The 23,234-nt window shown below is 43.6% G+C and overlaps 1 protein-coding gene across 2 annotated transcripts; it reads left to right on the top strand.

Moving 5' to 3' along the window:
• The first annotated feature begins 994 nt into the window (after positions 1-994).
• IDH3A (isocitrate dehydrogenase (NAD(+)) 3 catalytic subunit alpha) lies at positions 995-23,054 on the top strand. 2 transcript variants are annotated; one of them, XM_083412825.1, is made up of 11 exons: positions 995-1,274; positions 4,210-4,272; positions 6,200-6,283; positions 9,369-9,483; positions 14,307-14,494; positions 14,691-14,824; positions 17,189-17,291; positions 17,377-17,441; positions 18,678-18,762; positions 20,160-20,312; positions 21,303-23,054. In XM_083412825.1, the coding sequence occupies exons 1-11, from the start codon at positions 1,254-1,256 to the stop codon at positions 21,384-21,386; spliced, it is 1,095 nt and encodes a 364-aa protein (XP_083268951.1). In that variant the 5' UTR covers positions 995-1,253; the 3' UTR covers positions 21,387-23,054. The 2 variants fall into 2 exon arrangements, with proteins under 2 accessions (XP_083268951.1, XP_083268952.1); XM_083412826.1 differs by having other exon boundaries at positions 1,110-1,274; positions 4,210-4,248.
• The last annotated feature ends 180 nt before the right edge of the window (positions 23,055-23,234 follow it).

Below are 23,234 nucleotides of genomic sequence, written 5' to 3'. Positions count from 1 at the left end.
TTATCCTCAAACCACAGCCACCTATCGCACACCTGGCATTGCCTGTGGCACAAGGTTGCGGCAGGTGGGGACATCAGGTGTGGAGAGGTAAAGTGCTCTCTTGATTGGCATTGACAAAGGAAAGTAGGATTTGGCCCTACCACATCTGCTGGTGGGTAGCCTCAAGGACCTTAAAGCAAGCCACTCTTTGCAAGCCACTCTGGGCCCTTTGAAGCTCTTGCTTTGGGACTTCAGTGCACTCAGTCATCAGGTGTTTGACAGGTGGGAAGTTCTTCTCCCCTGCCAATTCTGCCCACGGCACCTTCCCCATTGTGGGAAATATGCATCAAGGCATATTGCCTCCAGCCATGGAAGCATAACATGTAGCCATTGTGCCTGGACACAGGATATAGTGACCCTGCAAGCAGGTACCATGTTTATTCAGCAATAACTGCTACTGAATTCCCAAGTAAGCGAGCACACAATGTGGCAGTTGGGCATCTTTCCTAAAAAAGTAAGTTTTCTCAATGCACATCAGGATATAGCAACTCTGTGGAACAGGCCAGTTGGAAGTAAGCACCATTCAGGGAGACTTTAAGCATTTTAATAGAGTAACAACCCTATTACAAGCAATGTTGATTAAGCATATGGATTTTAGATGGCTAATTGATCTGTCAACTACATTTGCAAGTGATGAAAACAATATTTCGGAGGCCTTTGTTTGTTAGATGATTCTCACGTGCACACTACAAGCATGCTGAGGTTAGAAGACATTCCCTCCTCAGCGAGAGAAACCAGAGGCGGCTGCCTCCTCCGCTGCGCTTTCAACCAAGAGTACGGTATGTAAAAAATAATACTCTAGAAATAAAGCAAGGCAAGCCCATTGGCCGGCTGCTCCAGCAGGGATCTCCTGGCGCTCCCGGGAGGGAACGGGCGGAGCGCCCCCCCCCACCTCGCCCGCAGCGCCCCCTAGCGGGCCGAGGCGAGTGGGCGGAGTCCGTCGCCCGGTGGCCCCGCCCCGCCCCACGCCGCCAGTGAGGAAGCGCGGAGGCGTGCCCGCCAGAAGCCCCGCCTTGCCCGGCGGCTCCCGGCCAACCAGCTGCCACATCCGGGGCAGGCGGCGGCTCCGATTGGCCGCGCCGCGCCGGCGAGCGCGAGGTTGAGCGGGCAGAGGCCGTCGAGGAGGCCGCAGCTTCTTCTGTCGTCGCGGAGCGAAAGAGGCGCCTCGAAGGGAAGGAGCCGGAAGAGGAGAAGGAGCCGCCGCCGCCTCCGCCATGGCCTGGTGGGCGCCGAAGGTGAGGCGAGAGGGGCTGGCGCGAGGCCGAGGCTTCTTCTGTCCCTCAGGCCGCCCCGCCCGGCGCCCCTCCCTCTCGCGTGACCTTGCGTGACCTTCCCGGCCCCCCCCCTGGAAGGAGCCCTCGGGGCCCCGGGCGGCTCTTCTCCCCGCTCCGCCCGCTGGGCCCGCTGGCTGCCCGCCCCGTGGCGCCGGCGCTGGGCTTTGCTTGACCCGGCAGCTTCCCACCCCGAATGGCCCACAAAGGACATTTGTTGATTGCTATTAATTGGTCATTGGTGATTGTTGGGTGCTCATAACCACGTGTTGCTGCATTTTGTTCATGGCAGTTGAATCACGACAGGAAAGTGAAGGAAGGAAAGGGCAAGTAACGGAGGAAGGGGGCGAAGGAGGAAGCGCTCTTGAAGCGGAAGAGAGGCCACGGGAGCTTCTCCTCGGGGCATCTGTGAGCTGGCCCAGTGGTGAAGGGTTGGACTCTGACCCTGGAGGGACCAGAGTTCAAATCCTTAGCCATGAAACTCACTGGGTGACCTTGGGCCTGTCTCTTGGCCCAGCCTCCCTCACAGGGTTGTGAAGATAAAATTTGGGAGGGAGAACCATGTACTGCACCTTGAGCTCCTTGGAAGGAAAGGTGATATATAAATGTGATAAATATGTAAACAGGATTCTGGGCTAGTTTCTGTTTCACACAGTGCCCAACCAGGTACCTCTGGGATGCTCAGAAGCAGGTTTGGAAGGCAACTCAGTGGTGTTATTGTACTATTTTGTTAGTGTGGGAAGAGAGTCACGGATAAAACCTCTGAGTAAATTTCCTTCACCTCTCATTCACATGTGGATAAATGACTGGAAAGGGGAGGGATGGCAGTCATCTTTCTTGGTATATTTTGGTTTTTTAAGTGACTGATAGTATTTTTTCCCTCAAATCTAAGCTTCAGCCCGTTTTCATCCCATCCTTTATTGGAGGTATTATTCCATTGGATTTCCTCACACACTTAATTGGCTTGCTTTCTTCTAATTAAAATGCCTTTGTTGCTCTTTCCCAAGGGCTTGAAGTGTGTTAGCAATAGTATTCAAATTTTAAAATAATTGCAGCAACTCTGTGAAAGAGTGAGTTGAGTAGACTGGCAATGCACTTAAAAGTGTTTGGTTACTTTGTGGAGTCTTCCCTGTCGAGCTCAGAAGCACTTTTGTGAAGGGGATATTCTGTTTATTGTCATGGCTTTGCATCCTTTATCAGCAGAAGATTGCTTTTGCTGAATATGTCAAAGGAGCTGTGTTACTAAAGAGCGATGTGACAGTTCCAGATGCTTCATCACCCCTGTTTTCTCTGTATGATGCTCACTATCATGCAAAGAGAAGAAAAGTCCAAAGTGCTGGTGCAAAAATGCCCATGAGAGATGGTCAGAGTTTGTTAATAAGCTTTGCAGCTGAGTGTGTGACTTGAACTTTGAGGCTTATTCCCATACAGAGCTATCCTGTGGTTGCAGCAGTGTGAATCCTAAATCTGAAGAAGGGGTGAGAACACTTTGCTCCATGAGGGAAAACACTCTGCTTGCTGCCAAAATCTAGCCTGCCAGTTGTCGTCTATAGGTCATACTGGTTCCTGCCAGATGGGGAGGAAAACAGGAGAGAGGGCAGTTTGGGCTGTGGGAATTGAATGTTTCCGAATCAGGTTTGAGCAAATGTGATAGTTACTGTGATCTGTGTATGCACCCAGCCAGGTGTGGCAACAAACGTGTCGTATTCCAGACTACTATGGAACATTATGTTGGCTGTCCTTTCCTCAAATGGGTGAAGAGGCTTTTCCTGCGCTGGTCTTGTCCATTAGGGAGAATGGTTGAGCGCTTGGATTATGCAGGGTCAGTGGAGCATGTTGCTACTTGTGCTTGTCAAGATTAAATGTGACATGGCCTCTTGTCCTCAAGTAATCTTGACAATTTTCTGGCTTGCTGAAGTGATACAAAAAGAATGGGCTTGGTAAAAATTGATATTCTACTCTGACTTCTCTTTTGGAGCTGGTGAATTTGGCTGGTCATACTGCAGCATCTTTCAATCTCAGAATATGTAGTGATGGTATTCTATCAGATATGTAAGAGGTGACATTGTAGGTCTGTTGCTGCATATGGTGCAAATCATGTCTTTCCATAGTGTCTAGTTAAATATGTTTTGCAGATTTTCATGCTACTTCATATTGCAGCTCTCTGTAGCACATCACTGCAACACACTCTGTATTTGATGTGATTGTTGTGGATGCAATAAGCTTTCCTCATCACAATTTCAAGAGTACTTATGGAATTGTATTTGCAATTATGGTTGTGTTGAGAAAAGAGAGATGTATATGTAGATGAGTACCCACTTGACTCTTGAAAGGAAGGAGACATTGGGCTTCAGGAGTGGAAAACTTCATCAACAGCAATCCTCCTGCAGTTTGCTCCAGTCAATTTCTCATCTTCTTTGACACCTATGAGATCAGGGGGGAAATCACAGTTAGGAACTCTTGTAATATAAAAAGTTCTTTCTTTTCTTGTAGGCCATCTTATAATAGGTTCATTGCAATCATACATGCAAACCATTTTATGAAGTGCAGCGGTACCTCGGTTTTAGAGCAATCTGCTTTAAGAACTAGTTGATTTTCAAACTCTGTAAAACCGGAAATAGTGTCTTGTTTTGAGAACTTTACCTTGGTCTAGGAACCAAATCCCATCGATGGAAGGGCACCGGTGGCAGAACGCCTCATTGGGGAAAACGTGCCTAGGTTTAAGAGCTGTTTTTGTTTAAGAACGGACTTCCGGAACGGATTAAGTTCGTAAACCGAGGTACCACTGTAAAAGTCTTTTCACTGCTGACTTAGAATATAGCCATACTGAATTATTATTTTTTTAATTGCCCGGATTGTGTAACATATTGGCATTTCTGCTTTTGTTACATTTCTACAGGTCTTTCGTCTACTAGGGGCTTTCAAAGGCCAAAAACAGGTGACCAGAAGTTTTGGTAGTTCTGTGAGTATAATAGTATAACTTTTTCTTTTCTTTTTGAGAAGCTTCTCAATAAAAGTGCTAAATACCAAGATAAAACCAAGCTTGTGGAATTTCTCTGCCAGTGTAGCCTAATTCTGTTCCAATACACTTCAGTGCAGTACCACATTTCAGTCTAACTTGACTAAATAGATCTCTGTGTGGTCACACATTTGGAGGAAACCCTGTTGAATAGTGGCAAAAAACCAAATCCCAACCCAAGCCTTGGTTTTTATCACGAGTCTAAGTCTACAAAGAAAATAATAGTTTGTATTTAATGCTTCTCGGTTGGAAAATTTCAAAGCGGTGGAGGACAGACAGTTGAGAACCTTCTTATCTTTGGCACCATTGTTTTGAATATTTTCCCCTGCAGGCAGTAGACCTATTCATTTTTGCTATCTAGAGTAGATTTCTCTGCAGCTTAAATCCTTAATTATTTTAGAATGATTCCTCAACAGTGATGATATTCAGAACTGTTTCATTGGTTTATTTCAACGATTTTTATAGTGCTTAATTACAGTTGTCACATATGCTTCTATTAGCATAGTGTGAGTTGCCTTTTGCCAATCTTCCATATTTCTTCAAGCTTGTCCATGACTTTATTTTGAGCATGTTTATTTTGTTTTTAACTTTGCTGCAAACATATGCTTGATGTATATACTTGATGCATATGCAATAATAATAAAAATCAGCAGGAGTAGGATCTTGAAAACTGAATAAATTGGAGACATTATGCAGTTCATCAAGGAACTGTAGTCTATCTTAATTCATTTATTATCCAGTTTTTTGAGATGGCAGCTCAAAGTGACTTACAATATTTAAAGCAAAAAGCAAACACATACATACATTTAAAACCAGCAATTTAAGAAGTCTAAAAGACTTAAAAAAAATAAAATTCAAACATCCCACCTCTGCAAGAAGACCATAGATAGTTAAAAGCCAGAGGCCTGAAGAAAGGAACCTAAAGCGATATAACGACAGTGCCTGGTGATCCTCCTTGGTTCCCTCCCAAGTGTTTGTCACATTCACACTTTAGGTACTGTATTTTTCGCTCTATAAGACGCACCTTTTCCCTTCTAAAAAGTAAGGGGAAATGTGTGTGCGTCTTACGGAGCGAATGCAGGCTGTGCGGCTAAGCCCAAAGCCAGAACAGAGAGACAGAGCGCTGCGCGCTCCGTCTCGCTGTTCTAGCTTGGGGTTAGCTGCGCAAAGCCTCCACAGGGCAGCGGGGTGCCTTCACCCTGCGGAGACTTCACAGGCTGTCCCTGAAGCCAGCACAGCAAGAGGCTATCCCAGAAGCCAGATCCCTCTTGCTGTTCTGGCTTCTGGGGTTCAGAATTTTTTTCTTCCTGTTTCCTCCCCCCCAAACTAGGTGCGTCTTATCGTCCGGTGCGTCCCATAGAGCGAAGAATATGGTACCCATATTAAAATATCTCACATGTACATCTTGATGGGGAGTAAGGGAACCCTCATAGTAGCATTTAGTGTTTCATAGGCAAAGAGAACTTCAAAAAATTATTGGCTGACAGTGGTAATGCTGAAATAACCATGTGTCAGTGGAGAATGAGGAAATCTGGAGGATTGTAACTTGTGTAACTGTAAAAGGATTAGCGTTAAACGAATAAATCTCAGGCAAGCAGAACTGTCACTTTCATCTGAGTATCATATTCCACTTTATTTTCAGTCGTGTGCCTTGCTGTGTAGCGATGCTGTTCTGAAAGCTTAGTATGCACTGTTGTTGCTTCTCTGCCAGTTGCTGCTTGAGAGGGTTGCTCTTGCTCTTTCTATTTCTGTTAGAATAAAAAGAAGAAGAAACTTAAAACCATGCAAGCCCCAAGTGGCATACAGATTTCTGTCAATCTGTGTTTAATCATGGTATGTGGTGGCTTTTTTTTTTTTTTTTAACATCTAGGTTCAGACAGTAACTTTGATCCCAGGAGATGGCATTGGACCAGAAATATCTGCTGCTGTCGTGGAGATTTTCGCAGCTGCTAAAGTAAGTTACTCTTTGACTGCATGTCTTAGGTTCAGTTGGACACCATTGGGATTTGTTCACTTTTGGTATAAGTTAATGAAAGTTCAGTTGAAGGAGAGGTTCAAAAGAGCAAGGGTCTCTTGCTTTGAGAAGCGATCTGCTTGTTTGGGGACCGTTGTTTTTCTTTTTAGGATAGAGCAGTAGCTTTCAGAGCAACAAATGCCTTGGCTGTGGTGACTCTGCGCATAACAGCAGGAGACTTTGATGTGATAGGCTATCCTTGTAATCAAATGAGAGCTCCAAGCCGAGTCACATAAGCTGCTTGCAAAAAAGGATATTCCCCAGGTGACTGTCATCTAAGAAAGGTGAGAGAGACTCCACCAACTGGAACACTTAAATTTAGATTAGTCTACTGCTATATCAGAAGTCTTGGATTTGTTCCAAGCCCTTGTGAACATTGTCTAACAAAACCTCTCAGAACCAGAGATGTTATTTAGTTCCAGTGTGTTTTGGGAAACATTTCTTTTGCTCCTCCATGGACCGCCTGACTACAACTCCCCTCAGTCATTCCTAAGCAATGGCCATGCTGATGTGAGTAGGGATCCAGCAACACAGGGAGAGTCAAAAGTTTCCTATCCCTACCCTAAGATGTTGGAGACCTGATTTGATTTGCTTATTTGACTTGCCTTTAGTAAAGACCACTTAGTTTTAGTAAAGACCTAAGAAGTCCCCACTCCACCCTATAGCCAATAGTAGTGGAAGTAGGTGGGGCATGGGATCGGGAATCACTAGAGTGTATTTGGTGAAAATACTTTGTAAATTAGAATCCAGTCACTTAGACCTAAAGGGGTAGGGAATGAAGGCAATGAAGACCGAATGAAGGCCAACATTTTGTCCCTTCCTGTTCCCTAATTCAACTTGCAATGTTTCATTTTATTATTTTACCAATTTTCTAAAATACAATGAATTTCTAAAAATGGGTAAAAAATCCACCAGAAAATTTTCAACTTTGCTGACATGAACCCACTCATGCTCAAATTCTCAAACATTAATTGACATATATGCAAGATTCCTGTAGGGTTCAGTACAATAAAATTGCTCATCAAAACCTGCAACTAACACTTATGATAATGTTGTATAACATTCACAAATCCTCATAGCATGTTTCAGAAACCTGGCTGCTATCTGCATCTTATCCCCAACCTGAGTAAGCATAAGGAAGCTACCTAACATTTGTCTGAATGCCACTCCCTACTAGCAACCAACTGAATAATAAACTTAGATAGAATTGTCTGATGCCAGGGACAGGACAAAAGAACATATGCGATGGTTTCTATTTGCCTTTGTCCACAGGGGCAAATGGCATTCTGCAAATGGCATTTTCTAGAGTCTCCTCTGTAGTATTGCCAAAGGTAGCACGTTCAGTCTGACTAGGATGTACACTCTGCATAAGGGTGGATTTGATTTAAATCACTAGTCAGTAAGACTTGATTTAAATCACTGGTCAGTAAGACTTGATTTAAATCACTGGTCAGTAAGACTTGATTTAATTTTATTTTTTTACAGGAAGACGCATTCTTGCTGGTATAATCTTAATATTTACAACCAGATGAAGGTTTCATTTTTGGAATAATAAATTTTCAGAGTAGTTTTTACAGTTATATCAAAAATTACTATAATGTAACTATATAGAAAGCTATATTTAGAAAGAGGGACGTGGGTGGCACTGTGGGTAAAACCTCAGTGCCTAGGACTTGCCGATCGCATGGTCGGCGGTTCGAATCCCCGCGGCGGGGTGAGCTCCCGTCGTTCGGTCCCAGCTCCTGTCTACCTAGCAGTTCGAAAGCACCCTTAAGTGCAAGTAGATAAATAGGTACCGCTTTATAGCGGGAAGGTAAACGGCGTTCCATGTGCTGCTCTGGTGCCAGTTCGCCGGAGCAGCTTCGTCACGCTGGCCACGTGACCCGGAAGTGTCTGCGGACAGCGCTGGCTCCCGGCCTCTAGAGTGAGATGAGCGCACAACCCTAGAGTCTGTCAAGACTGGCCCGTACGGGCAGGGGTACCTTTACCTTTACCTTATATTTAGAAAGATGTTCCCTCCAAAAACATTTTATTATAAAAATCCAATTTAAATTTTTAAAATCCGATTTATTTTTTTAAAATAATAATAATAATACCATTGATTTTTATCCACCTTGCCCTGCGTTGATTTGGGTTGGTCAAGTGGAAAAGGTAAGTCACCATTGGCTGTCTGCCTCGCGTCATCCCCAGACTTACACAGACACTATTCCTGATTTGGCTACTAAGTTCGTGAAATGTGTTGTCTAACAATCTGTATTTAATTGTCTGAAATGCAGAATTTTCCGGTAAGGAGTACAGGGTGTCTGCTTAATTTTCTTCTCAATTCCTCTCAACCATCATGACGGTTGCTTATTCAGCTAACATGTCTGTAACCAGACTGTTAGGTTCATTTCTAAAATGCAGCTGCAACCAGAACTTGAATGTTAGCAGCCAGGCTTTTGTTACTAAAAGGCATTGGTTTGTTTCTAGGCATTGGGCAGCGTAGGGGACACGATTTGGTACACCAATTTTTTTTCAAAGGAAAACTGAAGTCTTTCAGTAGCCTGATTGAAGGCATTTATCCCATATGGTAGTTGTGTGCTTAATCTAGCATTGAACACCCTCAGGACTGCTGGAACATACTGGTTCCCTTTGGAATAATAGAAACGAGTGATCACTGACGCACTGCTTTTAGCAGCATTAATGGCGGATTCTCTGAGCTACCCAGCCAGCCTTAAAATGAAAATAAACGCCTAGATATTTAAACCACTTAACTTGCTTGATGGTGTTTCCTCTTATCACCCACTTATACTCCCATGAGCCCACAATATCCAGAAACAGCAGCTCATAATAATACTTTCATCCTTCCTGCTAGCTTGTATTCCTGTGTAAATATTTCCCATTATCCAACCTGAAAACACTGGCTGTGTTTTCTCTTTTGCAGGGTGTGTCTCTTTTTCAGGGTGTGTTTTGACAAAGTCCCTTTGGCAATTGATCATTTCCCCCCAAAACAGATCAGAAGATAATGTGAAACAATTGTTTTTAGGCACCTGTTCAGTTTGAAGAGAGAAACGTGACAGCAATACAAGGGCCAGGAGGCAAATGGACAATACCTCAAGATGCCAAAGAATCCATGGACAAGAACAAAATAGGACTGAAAGGTATGTTGGAGGTTCCTGTTGACGGGGGGGGGGGGAGAGAAAGAAAGAAAAAAAGGCGCATCTTTACTGAACAAACCTGTGTTTAATTTTGTACAGAGTTTTGCTCTATACAAATAAATTTCTTAGTAATGTTCTGAACTTCCTTATTCTATAAGCCCACAAAGCCGTAAATAGTTTGTGTCTAAGGACAGAAGCATCATTATTGGAGAAATGGTGTTGTTGCAGCATGTCATGTTCTCCAGCTCTGTAAAGTGCACAGAGCACCCTAGTTGTGTGTTTACTCAGAAGTAAGTCTGACTATTCAGTGGGGCTTACCCCCAGGTTGTGCGAGTAGGATTGCAGCCTCTCAAGGACAACTTGTATATATTCTTCAAACATTGCATTTGAACTCCATGTAAGTCTTCTTGTAAGACACCAGAATAATACGAACCCTTCACTATGAAAATAACAACCTCAAAAGTGTTTCCTTCTACCATCATCAGCCTTTTATTCGACCGTCAGTCAGAAAAAAGGAACATTTGTCAGTACACAGTTAAAACATCGAAAAAGATTTTTAAAACTTAGCCAACACTAAAATGGGCTAAACCGATAGCCCCATATCAATACAGTCAATTATAGTCTTACGACGCTTAAAAGCTAAAAAAAGAAATTTGGCCACCAAGGAAGGTATAGCTCTAGTGACATTATTCAGCAAGTGTAAAACCTGGTTTTCTCCGGGTAGGAAGCTAAATTGACATAAAAGTGGGTCTATAAAATTTTGTCTAAGCTCTGCATAAGAAGGACAAGTCGAGAATGTGTTCGGTGGACTCAACCACACCCATGGCACAATGACAGGTTCTCTGGGCGTATGGTACTCCCCTGTACCTTCCCCACAATATCACAGAGTCAAGGACATTTAATCTAGCCGCTGTAAAAAGTCTGCGGTATTCCACATAGTAGATTTCTGCAAGGTAGGGGGCTGGTATGGTCCGGTAAATCTGGTCCCCTAGGACCATCCCTGGTTTTACCTGGGCTATGTCCTCTTGCCTGGCAATGTCACTCAGTCTCCGGGAGATCACAGCTCTAGCTTGATTATACGTCATAGACTCAAAGTAAAGGTGAGACAATCCGCAGGATTGAACCTCATTAATGACCTCCCTTTCCCATGATGATTGGAAATCGTCCCTCAATATCAAGGGGGCAATACCCACTGGTTTAAAACAAAGCTTGAGCCATAGCCAGAGCTTCGTCTTCAAGGCCACGTACCGTAGAGCTTGCCAGCCAACCTCTAATCTCATAACCGCACCCGCTACCGAGGGGGGAATCCTAAGGATGGCTCTAAGGAATCGCGTTTGAATAGAATCCAGTTTCAAAAAATCCCTACGGGAGCCTAAAGAGATGCCCACCAAAAGAAGGGGGAGGACTTTCATTTGAAAGAGTCTCAAAGCTATCTTCACTGATTGAGCCTGATTCTTAGCATATAGAGATCTAATCTGGATGGCTGCTTTAGATGCATTAGTTGTTATATAGTCTCTATGGGCCAGAAAAGACCTATTTGCCCGTATTACTTGTCCCAGATATTTGAAGCAGTTAACCTGCTCTAGGGGGATCCCGTTCATCGACCATCGATGGATTCTCGGTCGGGCAGAGAAGACCATGATCTTGGTCTTAGCATAGTTGGGTTGGAGCTCATGCTGATCACAGTATTCATGTAGAGCTTGCAACATTCTCCTCAGTCCAATAGGGGATCTGGCAAGAAGTGCGGCATCATCCGCATACAGAAGAACATTCAGAGTTTCCTTCTACTGGTGCTTAATGACTCAGCTCGCTTACATATGGGGCAGCCAGTGTTGTGTAGTAGAAAGTGGACTTCAGCTGGAGAAACCTGTGGCTAAATCCCTATTCAGCCATGAAGCTCACTAGGTGACCTCTAGCCAGAGCCCATCATTATCACTCAACCTAACCTCCTTCAAAGAGTTGTTGATAAATGGGAAAACCCCATGAACTCTGATCTCCTGGAGCAAACAAGATCCACAAATCTAACATACAATTTGTTCTGTTCATGTCAAGCTCCCCTTCTTTCCCCCAGTATGTATAGGAAGTGTCATGAGAAACATTCCCTAAGCCTAATTTTTGATGGGTGTGAAGGTCCAGAGTAGAGGTGTGAAGTTTCTGGAAATTTTGAAGCCATAAGGAAAAAACGTTTCCCCCCTGTTTTTCCCCAGAAATAATTGACATTTTGGAAAAATTGAAAAGAAGTTCAGTGTTACAAATTGCATGAAACACATTGTAGATAAAAGTATTTGCTTGCAATAAAACAGGTAGCCACCCCCTTTCCCTCAAAAGCAACAAAAAAGGCAAGAAACCATAAACATAAAAAACAATCAGATTTGCCTCTTAGCACCAACAGCAAATAAAGTTAAGGTCCACCTCAATATTTAAACTCCATAGGAGGTCTACCCTTTGAGTACTGCTTTAAAAAGAAGGGGGGGGGAGACACAAGATATACAGTCATTTTATTCTATCTCATTTTCTGAACTACTGCCATCATTCCTTCTTTGTCATTTTTCTCATGGACTTCAAAAGGGGGGGGCTGTCCCCCCCAAAAAAAAATTCCGATTCCCCCCCCCCAGGCCTTTCCATCTGGGGCAAAGCATAAGGAAGATTTTTTGCATGCCAGGCCCAGATGGAACCAACATCCAGTTACTGAATAGTATGTTGCACTAAGGCTCAAACTCTGTTTGAAAGGAAAAGGAGTGTGTGTGTTTTTGAATTGAATTTGTCATTATATATTATAAACCGCATGATGGTAAGAGAGCTTTCTAAACAGTTTACAAAAATGTACAACAGAAGATTAAAATGATTGATAAAACACAGTTAAAAGCAGGTATTTAAGAGTATTCAGAAGATCAGCAATGGTTAAAAGGAAGTAAATCGCATGCAGCTTCCACGTGTTCAGATGGGCTGCCCTAATGAAAATGTTTTGAGCAGTTGCCGGAGAGAGTACAGTGAGAGAACCTGCCTGGTGTCAGTCGGCAGGGAGCTCCAAAGGGGGGGGGGGGTGCTGGAAGGCCTGGGGGGGGGAAATGGGGCAATTTTTTCAGGTTTTTTCCAAAGCCATTTTTTTTCAGGAAAAATGGGCAGGGGGAGAATAGTGTATGGAATATTCAAACTATATCAAACTACTTTTTTTTCAAATTTTCCGAAAAAAAATGGCTTTGGGAAAAACCGGGGGAAACCTGGTTTCCCCCCAAATTTTTCTGGTTTTTTCCCAGACCTTCCTATCTCTAGTCCAGAGTGATGACTGGGGAAGGGAACCTGTAGCCCTTCACATAACGGCTGAGGAACCACTTCCATCAGGTCCAGCAAGTATGGCCCAAAGTCCAGAGATGATAGGGCTTGTAGTCTAGCAACACCTAACCCAGCCTCTGCCCGCCCCAGCCCCATTCCATTCCCAGAAATAGAGGGGAGTCCTAAATAAATATTCTACCTACTTCTGCTTGCGTACATTTTCATGCATACTTCTCCCCAAAATTGCCTCCAAATATTTTCTCAATTCTGATGCTGAATTTTCTGTGTTATGCTAACTGTAAAGGTAACATAGCTCAGTGGTGGAGTGCATCCTGTGCGTGCTGAAGGTCCAAAGTAATTCTTTGCAGCTCTGTTTAAAAGAAACACAGCAGGTGACAGAGAAGAGCTCATCCTGAAATCCTGCAGATCTGCTATTTGCTATTGTATACAATGCTAGACAATAGACAAACTGTGGCCTTCTTTGAAGCAGGTTCCTGTGCAGTTTCCCGAAGGAGAGGAAGATCTGGGGCTGCAGGACCTTTCCGTTGCCTCTCCTGAAGAACCAACAATCTCTGACTCCTCTCCAAAATTTTCTGTTCCTGCTGCAAAGTCTCCATTACTAAGAATTAAGGCCTGCTTTCCCCCCTTCTCCCTCCCAGTCCCTTTTCCTTTTGAGTTGCATCTCTTGGATTGTGGGCCCGAGGACAGGGACTGTATTGTCAGTGATATTTTTAAGCTGGTCTGGGAGCCTTTTTTTTTTTGCCAAACAGAATAAAAATGGCAATGATTTATAATCTAGTGACCTCCAAATGTTTTGGACTAACACTTCTGTCATCTCTGGCAGTGCCGTGTCAGGGAAGTCTGACCTGCCTGATCCCCACACAGCCGCTTCTCTTACAGGTTTTCCTTCAGCAGATTCCAAAAGTTTGAAATCATTCTTGCCTTTTGAAATAAGGCAACTTTCCTGCAGAATATATCCCCATTGTCAGGGAACTGGGGGCTGAGAAGGGGGAAATGCTGGGGAAATACAGAGATAAGCCTCTGATCATAAGCAGCTGCACCTCATCATAGGGGGAGGATGACGAAGGGTTGTCAGGAAGCAATGAATCAGGGAGGGGGGAGCAATTTCTGGGGTGTAGCTCTTCACGTAAAAGAGAAAGGAAGAGGGGAGGGCTCCAGAAATGGTTATGCTGGAGAAAACGAAAGGAGGGGTCAGTCTCGGCAACTGATCCCGAAAGAGCCGGACGTGCTCTGAGAGCTCTGTGGTGTAAATAGTAAAATGGGCCTAATAAATCCTGTAAAGCTGGCTGGAGTCCCGGGCTCTTATCTCTTCTAGCACCCACCAATCATCCGTGACACCCATTGTGTAAAATTCTGCTTAGTGCTGAGCAGTATGCCATGGCAAGTTGTAGCAAGAGCCTGGCAACAAGGGAGGGAGAACGTCCCCTCCTCCCAGAGGGTTTAACTCTGGAGTGGCGGGGAGGAATGCTGTTGCTAAGGAGCAGGCCGTGGTTTGACAATTGTACCTCGTCCATTCCTTTTGTCTGTTTCAGGCCCTTTGAAAACACCCATAGCTGCTGGCCACCCATCAATGAACCTGCTGCTTCGTAAAACATTTGACCTTTATGCAAACGTCCGCCCTTGTGTATCGATTGAAGGCTACAAAACCCCTTACACAGATGTCGACATAGTCACAATACGAGAGAACACAGAAGGGGAATACAGCGGAATCGAGCACGTGGTATGAGTGCAGAATGCAGCCAGAAGCTAGAAAGCACTTGAACAAATTAGCTTCCTTAACTGCTGTAGAATTTTCTAATGCAGTATTCTGCATTAGGCCTGGATGATTCACCAGCCCAGCCCTGCCGGACCTATACAGAATTACTTTCTTAGGAGTCTGCTTTTGACTACCCGTGTAACCGTTTTGTGTCTTTCAGATTGTTGATGGTGTTGTACAGAGTATCAAGCTCATCACAGAAGATGCCAGCAAACGCATTGCTGATTTTGCCTTTGAGTATGCCAGAAATAATCAAAGAAGCAAAGTTACAGCTGTGCACAAAGCAAACATTATGTACGTGACCATGATGGTAACCCAGTTCTAATGTGCAAAAGTCATGCTGCTTTTTTTAAGGGACAAGCGTGTGTCGGTTTGCTGCCGGAAGAGGATGCCATACATTTGATGGAGCCTTCTTTTGGCAGTCAGGCCTTTGTCAAAGTTTAAACTCCATTCCCTTGCTCTACTTTAAAAAAAAACCAGTTTATATGTTAACTCACGAAAAAATAGTTCTTCACGTGTTTATGAAATTATTAGCCACTCTCTCCGTCAAAACCACGGAGGAGAGTGGGAAGATAACCTGCTGCTCCCAGCCTCCCCACATCCAGAAGCTGAGTACGGAGTTGTGTGCATGTCTGGGAATGGTGTTGGGCAGAGTCTGGTGGCTTTAAAAGAGGATTAGACAAATTCGTGGAGGCAAAGGCTGGGACTGGCTATTAGCCACAATGGCTATGCTCTCCCTCCATTATCTGAGACATTAATGCGGTTGAATAGTGGTTGCTGGAAACCCCAGGAGGGGAAGGGGCTCGTGTGCCCCTGATCCCACTTGCTGGTTTCCCATGGGGGCATCTGGCTGGCCCCTGTGAAAACAGGAGGCTGGACTAGATGAGCCCCCTTTGCCCTGAGCCCTCAGGCACTTCTTACGTTCTTAATTTCTGATCGCATTGAAGAGCCTTTTTTGGCTCAAGAGAGGGATAAAAATGCTCTAAATAAATAACAGCCAGGTTCTCATCTTCCACTGGGGCCATCAGAAGGGCTCCTGTTTCTCTCTCTCCCCAGTTTAGTCTGCTCTATATTAGAATGTAAGAATAGCACTCTTGTTTAGAAACCTTCCCTCCTAAATTCCATTCGGTTAGAAAACCTTTTTCCCCATAGCCCAGTATGTTTATTAGATGAAAATAATTCACCTCTTTTTCCTGTTTTTGGCAGATGGTGCATACTAGAGGTAATTATGAAAGTAAGCCTTAACTAAAAAAAGGTTTTGCATAGAAAAAAGCTAATTTTGTATTAATAAGGATGTTTCAGTAATCCAGGATAGCACAATTAAATTTTGCAACATTTGTCTAAAACTGTAACTGAGAATAACCTAAACCTGATGCTGCTGCATGAATACTGTAATCGAATTTGTATTCAAATCTGCACCTAGGGGGAAAAAAGAAATTTTTGCCAAACGTTTGGTACAATACAGTGTTGCTGTATTATTTATAGCTGAGTGTGCCCACTTCCCTTGTCTCCATAACTTGGAATCACGATGCTCCTGAACAAGGAAGGCAGAGCAACTTTTCAGTTTTACCACAGACTTCTTTTTTTAATAGTCTATGGTTAAATACCTTGCTTTGAAAATTTTATGATGGGTGAGGATATAGACAGTTTGTATTTATGTATCTTAAACACAGTTTTGAAGGCCACTTGATACCATGGCCAAAGCAGCAATGGCTCACCTGTGTCTCTCTTGGTGATCTTGGACTACCGTTTTCTTCGTCGTTGGTCTTGCTGGCTAGGACTGATGGGAGTTGAAGTCCAGCATTATCTGGAGGGCCACAGCTTAGCCATCCTTGCTCTGAAGAGTTTACATCATGTTACGGTCACTGAACAATCCTGACTCAAATAGTACCACAGCATTGTCCCTGGGTGGCATGAAAGAGACCTTCCCTTGTATATCTGGAGGGCCCTTGCCAGCCACCCTAGCGGATCAGCTACAGCGGCAAGTGAAAAATCTCTCTTGGCTGGTCATATATGTTTTGACCTTTCGTGCTCTTCCGTGGACTTGTCTACTATAATATATACTGAGCACAGCCAAAAAGAAGAGAAACGTTTTGACCTCGCTGGCTTCCAGAGGGGTGTGTGCGCGCATCATTATGTGTATAGATCTCTGTGACCATTCAAGAGAACAGTATCAAATATAACAATAGCTTGTAAGGTCTCTGTGTAATTTAGTGACTGAGAGTGTTCCGATCCCCGTTCATCCATGAAGCTACTGGGAGACCTTGTGCCAGTCTCAGCCTCACCTGCTCCACAGGTTTATTGGGAGAACAAAACACACGTTTGCTCCCTTAAGCATCTAGGAGGAAAGGGAGGTTATAAATTTTCCCTGAGAAATACAATTTCTGCTTTTAGGGCAGAGAGCATAAAAATAACTTTCCATCTTTCTCATTCTCTTAAAATTTGTGAATTGCTTAAGATTAGAAAGGAATATTACCTTTGAAACATGGATATTTGCTTCTGAACTCAAACTAAACGCCCGGCATGTTACACTATAGTTGCCGTCGACAGGTGCTTTCCCTCTCTACTACTGTCCCCTCCCCCATGTCTGAATGCAGCATTAATCTGGTACGCACATCCAGGACTCTAAAATGCGGCTTTTTTCCCCTTGATGCACAGGCGAATGTCTGACGGGTTGTTCCTGAAAAAATGCAGGGAAGCAGCAGAAAACTGTAAAGACATTAAGTTTAATGAAATGTATCTCGACACTGTGTGTCTGAATGTGAGTATATAGTAAACTCATGATTAAGGTGCTTCATAGTTGCTATTTTCCTCCTAAAAACAGCAGCTTATTTCTTGTCCCTTAGATGGTGCAGGATCCATCTCAGTTTGATGTCCTTGTAATGCCAAACTTGTATGGTGACATCCTTAGGTAAGGAGACTTGAGCTAGTGTGAAGGATTTTATGTACGTATTTATTTATAAGATGATTATAAACTGCTCTTCAACACAAGCTCTCAAAGTGGTGTGCAAATAATGAACAAATCTCTGAAAAGCAGCCATAAAACTAGGCCTTATTTCTTGCAGAAGCCAATTTTGGCCTGCTGCATAAAACGGAACTTGAAGCATGTTGACTCAGAAAGTGCCCACTGGAGATGCCCAAGGGGCACGTGTGCCTTGCTCCACCTGGTTTGCCAGCTGCAGCTCTTCCTGGATCAGAATAGCCTGGCCTCTCAGACACACACTAGTTATATCCTGGGTAGACTTCTGAAATGTGTTGTGCTCAGGGCTAAGCTTCACGATGTTCTGGAAGCTGCAGCTGGTGCAGAATGCTGCTGGCCAGCAGGGAAGGACCACATCCCTCCATTTCTTAAAGCACTGCACTGGCTGCTGGTCAGCTGTGAGCCCAATTCAGGGTCTTGCTGTTTTACATGTAAAGCCCTAAACCACTTGGGACCCAGTAACTTGGGTGTCTTCCCCAGTGCCAACTGATGCCTGCGTAACAATCTGCAGGAGATGCCTTACTCATCCCATCTGTTGGAGTTGTCAGGACAATGTCATGAGGTGGCATTCTCTGTGGTGATGCCCTGCTTATAAAACTTTTCCAGCCGACATCCAGTTCACACCCACAATAAAAACGTATTAAATGAAGACTAAAGACATCTCATTTGTCCAGGTTTTTGGACCACGATTGGAATTGATTTTTCAGAGGTGATTATAGTTATTTGTCACCACTGATTTTGTGTTGTTGTTTTTTAATTGTATGTTCTATTCATTTAAGTCTGTGTTGTTGGCCACCCTGTACTTCTGATTGGAGGAATGGTTTTGGGATACCTAAAAAGTCCATCAGAGTGCATCACTTGCTCACAGCTTCTCTGGGTCTTCCTGTGCTGCAGCTTTCTAAGTTTGTCTGGCCTCCTCCATTCCTCAAGCCATGCTTTGCACTGGCCTGCTCCTATTTGCACCCAGTAAACAGGCTGTGCGTGACTGCACTCTGCTACCAAACACTCCTTTTGTGTTTTAGGTCCTTGTGAAGATCATCTGTTTTCCACTAGCTCTGCTTTTTAGCTCCCCTTTTCCCCGAACTTCCCACTGCAAGTATATAATAATTTAAAGAGCCTAAATATACCAACTCAAATATTTATTGTGTGTTTGCATTTTCCTTCCAGTGATTTGTGTGCAGGATTGATTGGAGGTCTTGGAGTAACACCAAGTGGAAACATTGGTGCCAATGGAGTCGCAATCTTTGAATCAGTAAGATTCCTATTCTGAAATAACTCTGATTTTTGACATAATTGCTTTCTGGAAAAGCAAATGCCTCTCTCTGCGGGGTTTTAATAAGTTCATAACAGGTCTGTTCAAGTGCATGTAACAAAGAAGCTTGACTTCAGGACTAGATTTCTGCAGTGCGCTCTGAGGGGGGCTTCCCTTGCACTCAGTCCAGAAGCTGCAGTTAGTGCAGAACACTGCAGCATGGTTGCTCGCTGAAGGGAGAACCTGTCAGCAGGTGACACCTCTGCTCAGAGATCTGCACTACCTGCCCATTTGCTGCCAAGCCAGGTTCAAAGGGTTACTAATGCTATACAGTTGTACCTTGTTTTGTGTCCGGGATCCGTTCTGGAGTCCTGGCCGCTAGCCAGAAAGGACATAGGGCAAAGTGCCGCCTCTGTGCACGCACACAAAGCGCGATTTAGTGCTTCTGTGCATGCGCGATTGGCAAACCCGGAAGTAACCTGTTCCAGTACTTTCAGGTTTGCCACAGATGTCCGACGGAATGGATGCTAGACAAGGTGGATGTTCACAGAGGTATAACTGCATAACAGGGTAGGATATGTTTGTTTGCAGGATTGCCTTGTCCCATATATGGCCACTCAACTGCTTCAGTCTATTCAGGTGCTGCATCATGCTTGTTCCTCACTTGTAAGAAATAGATCTGCAAGTCTGGCAACCCGCACGCTTTGGAACTCCCCGCCTGTTGACATCAAGCAGGCGCCTTCACTGTACTCTTTTTAATGCCAGAGGAAAACATTTTTGTTTAGACAAGCCTACCCAGATATGTAGAAGTTGCAACTATTTTGTTTCTTTCTAGCAATTGTTTGGAATATTTCTAAATGCTTTTTTTAAACCAATTTAATGTTTTAGTCTATATTTGTGTAAAACACTAAGAGGTTTTTTATTTTATTTTTTTACAATCAAAGGGTATACAATTTTTGTCAAATAAGAATTACTGAACGTAGCAATATTTTGAAAAGAGGCTCTTCCAAGGCAGCATTTAAGCTGCCTTGGAAGAATTAGGTAGAATTAGGAGTTCAAATTCACTTCTCATACGGAAATATTATTCAATATACAGCTGAGTTTGTTGTTCTTCCAAACAAGGATGTAGTGTTTGGTTTGGTTTGGTTTGGTTTTTATGTTGACTAGCATTCACTCTTGGGAAATTGCTTAGAATCTTGGTCGCACACTGGTGTAGCACAGAGGCCAGCTGCATCTGCCACTACCAGCATCACCACTTACCTTGGCAGCAGTTGACATGTGATAATAGACAGGCTTTGTAAAAAGCACCAACTTTCCACTGCTGGTGCAAGATAATCCACTGAATCAATGCTTTAGTTTTAGCCAAAGAATCAGGTCAGCATTCTTTATTTTCATAGGTTCATGGAACAGCTCCAGATATTGCTGGAAAGGACTTGGCAAACCCAACAGCACTTCTATTGAGTGCAGTGATGATGCTGCGACACATGGGAATGCAAGAATACGCCACGAAAATAGAAGATGCCTGTTTTGATACCATCAAAGATGGAAAGGTATGCCTTGTCAGGGTTCACCTATCACTGGCGATCTTGCAGTCCAGTTTCTACAGAATGTGATTCAGCTAGGACTAGAGCACACGCTATGCCAGGTTGGAAGAATTTTCTGTTGTCCAGTTCCACTGACACTGAACAAGTCTCCCACTCTCTTCTACCAGGTCTATAAATGCTCTCTTTTGCAGCACATACACGAAAACTCTACTAGGTCTATAGCGCCACCAGCTCCAATTTGTATCTCAGTATTTGCTTTAGCTTGTAGCTTATAAACAGTGCTGCTAGCATTATCTGTTAACTGGAGGTTGGCATTTAGTTGGGAGACAATATTTAGCTGTTTGTATCCAGCAACAAGCATGTGTGCTCTGCAAAGAGGAGAAAGGAGTGCTTATCTCTACCTGCAGGGTAGGTAGATTCTCTTCTGGGTGAACTAGATTGGTTTCTTATGATTGAATTGAGCAGCGGTGAAAACGGAGAGCTTTCTTATCATCCCAGCGCTATGTGTTAAGTGAGCATATAGGTGCTGAATAAGATTTTGATTAGACGTTCAGAGTGCCTTTGGCACTCAAAATTCATACAGGTGGCACACGGGGGGATACTATAGCACCTGCTATACAAGCAGAAGATCCCAGGTTCAATCCATTGCCTTTCTTGGCTCAACCCAGACTTGTCACAGTAATTATGGAGAGGACACAGTCAGATGGAGCAACTGGCACTTGGCCCTGCTGAGCACAAAACACTTGATGTCCATCCAGTTGAGTTGGGCACCACTTTGCAAAATGTCCAGCCTTTGAGATGATGGTTTGGAAAACCTTCCCTTAATCAAGAACTAGCACAAGTCTTCTAACTTTGGGCACAGAAGGACAACACCACACTATGTGTCCTGATCCTGGAAAAGACTATGTGGCTGTAGTTAGCTAATTACATTTCATTAAACTGAAGCGTTTAAAGTGTCCATTCTTCTTCACCATCTTTTTCCATCTTTCTTTTCAGGTCTTGACCAAAGATTTGGGAGGTAACTCAAAGTGTTCAGAGTTCACAGCAGAGATCTGTCGCAGAGTAAGGGCGATGGAATAAAGCATCTCCATAGCTTGTTGGTTTCAGTTGCCCCTGATGGAAGCTGTTACTAAAACGTGTTAGCTGTCTGCAATTCATTTCCATTTTGTTTGCCTTTCTCTTGAGGAAAGCAAACTGTTAGACGGAGAGCCTCTCTGCTAAATAAATTCAGCCCAAATGGGTGCGATTCTTCTTATGCCTGCTTCTGGTGGACTTTTTCCAAGTGCTTATTTTTATTTATTACATGTCAGACACGTTTTTGTAAAGTCAAATTCCTTTTTTTTAGCTCATATTGCACGCAATTGGCAACCTTCCATTTTGAGTCCTCCTGCTTTTTCAGAAACACTTGATGTATGCAAAAGTCTGATTTTATCACTACAACTTTGAAGGAGGCTTGGTTTGTTATCCATTAGGAATGCAGGAGGTGGCGCAGCCTTAAAATAGCACAATATATTTTTCTAAAGCAAAGAATAAGAAAGCTTGCTATACAGAGGTACTCCTGGAATCTGTCCTTCAGAAGCATAAATAAAGACTTGTAACTGTGGAAACATGGGATTGAGCTGTTATATATAAAATGCAAGGTATTTCTATCCTTCTGGGACTGAAGGGAAAGTGTTAAAAGTAAAAATGACTACTCCTTTTTAGTCTTCTCTGCACATTACTTGCTCTAGCATTCCTCAATGAAGATTAGTTACGCAACTTGATTTTGTCGGCTACAGATTGTGAAGGGAATGTTTAATGCTTTCCTGTCTAGATGGGATACCAAATGTATAATTTACAGTTACTACTGTATGTATGTAATGGCTTTTGTATTGTGCTCAATTATATATATATATATATATATATATATATATATATATATATATATACATATCTTCAGTTTACCGTTAAATAGGCTGCTTGGTCATTAATTTTTTTGAGCCAATCAGATGGAGAGATTTTATAGTTAATCCAGGCCAGGAGATAATGGTGCGTGGCTCATAGCTGCTGCTTGAAACAGCAGCTTTGCACCTCCTGGTGACATTTGGTAACACTAAAGTGCATGATGCTGTACCCCTGAGCTGTGCCTTCCCAGAGCAACAACAGATGAAGTGGGAAAATGGGTGGGCAATCTTACAGCATCATTGTGCGTAGATTGTGTTGAGCAGATGTTATCGAGGGGCAAAGGAAGAGAACTTTTCAGGGATGCTGTATTTTGCAACAACTCTTGCTGCAAGTTCATAACATGCCCCTTGCACGTTTTGTTATGGGCATGAATGTTACAAACCTTTTGATCTTCTAGAAGTCCCATGCCAGATTCTCTCCATTGTGTCTCTATCCAAGAGGAATAGGAGAACTGTGGCTGGGCCTGCAGCTGGCTGGTGCCACCAGTCTGGCTTTTTCTCCCACACATTAAAGCCGTCGTGCAGGATTGCTTTGCCTTGCCAGTTTCCATGTAGTATCTGCACAGCCAGAAGTAGGGATGAGAGTGAGGCCTTGGGAACTTGTCTTTTTTGTGTTTTGCTTCTGCACTGAGAGGTACCTTTCAATATTGTGTATTAAGATGGGCTTCTCAAAGAACTTGGGAAACAGAGCTCTTGCTTGATCTGTGTGTGTTATATTTTTGCTGCTTCTGTCTGTCTCTTGGATTGTACTGAGGCTACCATTCGCACACAAAGCAAGGAAAAAATAAAGTCCCTCCCCCCAAGATATGCTGCCTTTGTTTTGGTTCTTAATTAGGTGACTAGTTTTAAGTGCTTTGAATAATCCAGCCTTCAGAGAGCTCATGTCCCTCTGTGGAAGTCCATATTGGCTCTTCTGGAAAAGGCAGCTCTGAGTACATCTTCTTTAAACTGGAAGGCAAAAATTAGTCCCCTTAGTAGCTTTTGC

The sequence above is a fragment of the Podarcis tiliguerta genome, assembly GCF_965153285.1.
Source record: "Podarcis tiliguerta genome assembly, chromosome: 14".
Taxonomy (NCBI): Eukaryota; Metazoa; Chordata; class Lepidosauria; order Squamata; family Lacertidae; genus Podarcis; species Podarcis tiliguerta.
Note: the sequence above shows the minus strand (reverse complement) of the source record. Positions and strands in the feature narration are given on the sequence as shown.

Bases quoted from the DNA above. Each gene is read 5' to 3' on its own strand.
- IDH3A (XM_083412825.1), top strand. From the start codon at position 1,254: ATGGCCTGGTGGGCGCCGAAG. The intron at 6,284-9,368 runs GTAAGTTACTCT...AATTGTTTTTAG, and splicing joins AGATTTTCGCAGCTGCTAAA to GCACCTGTTCAGTTTGAAGA. The intron at 14,495-14,690 runs GTATGAGTGCAG...TGTGTCTTTCAG, and splicing joins ACAGCGGAATCGAGCACGTG to ATTGTTGATGGTGTTGTACA.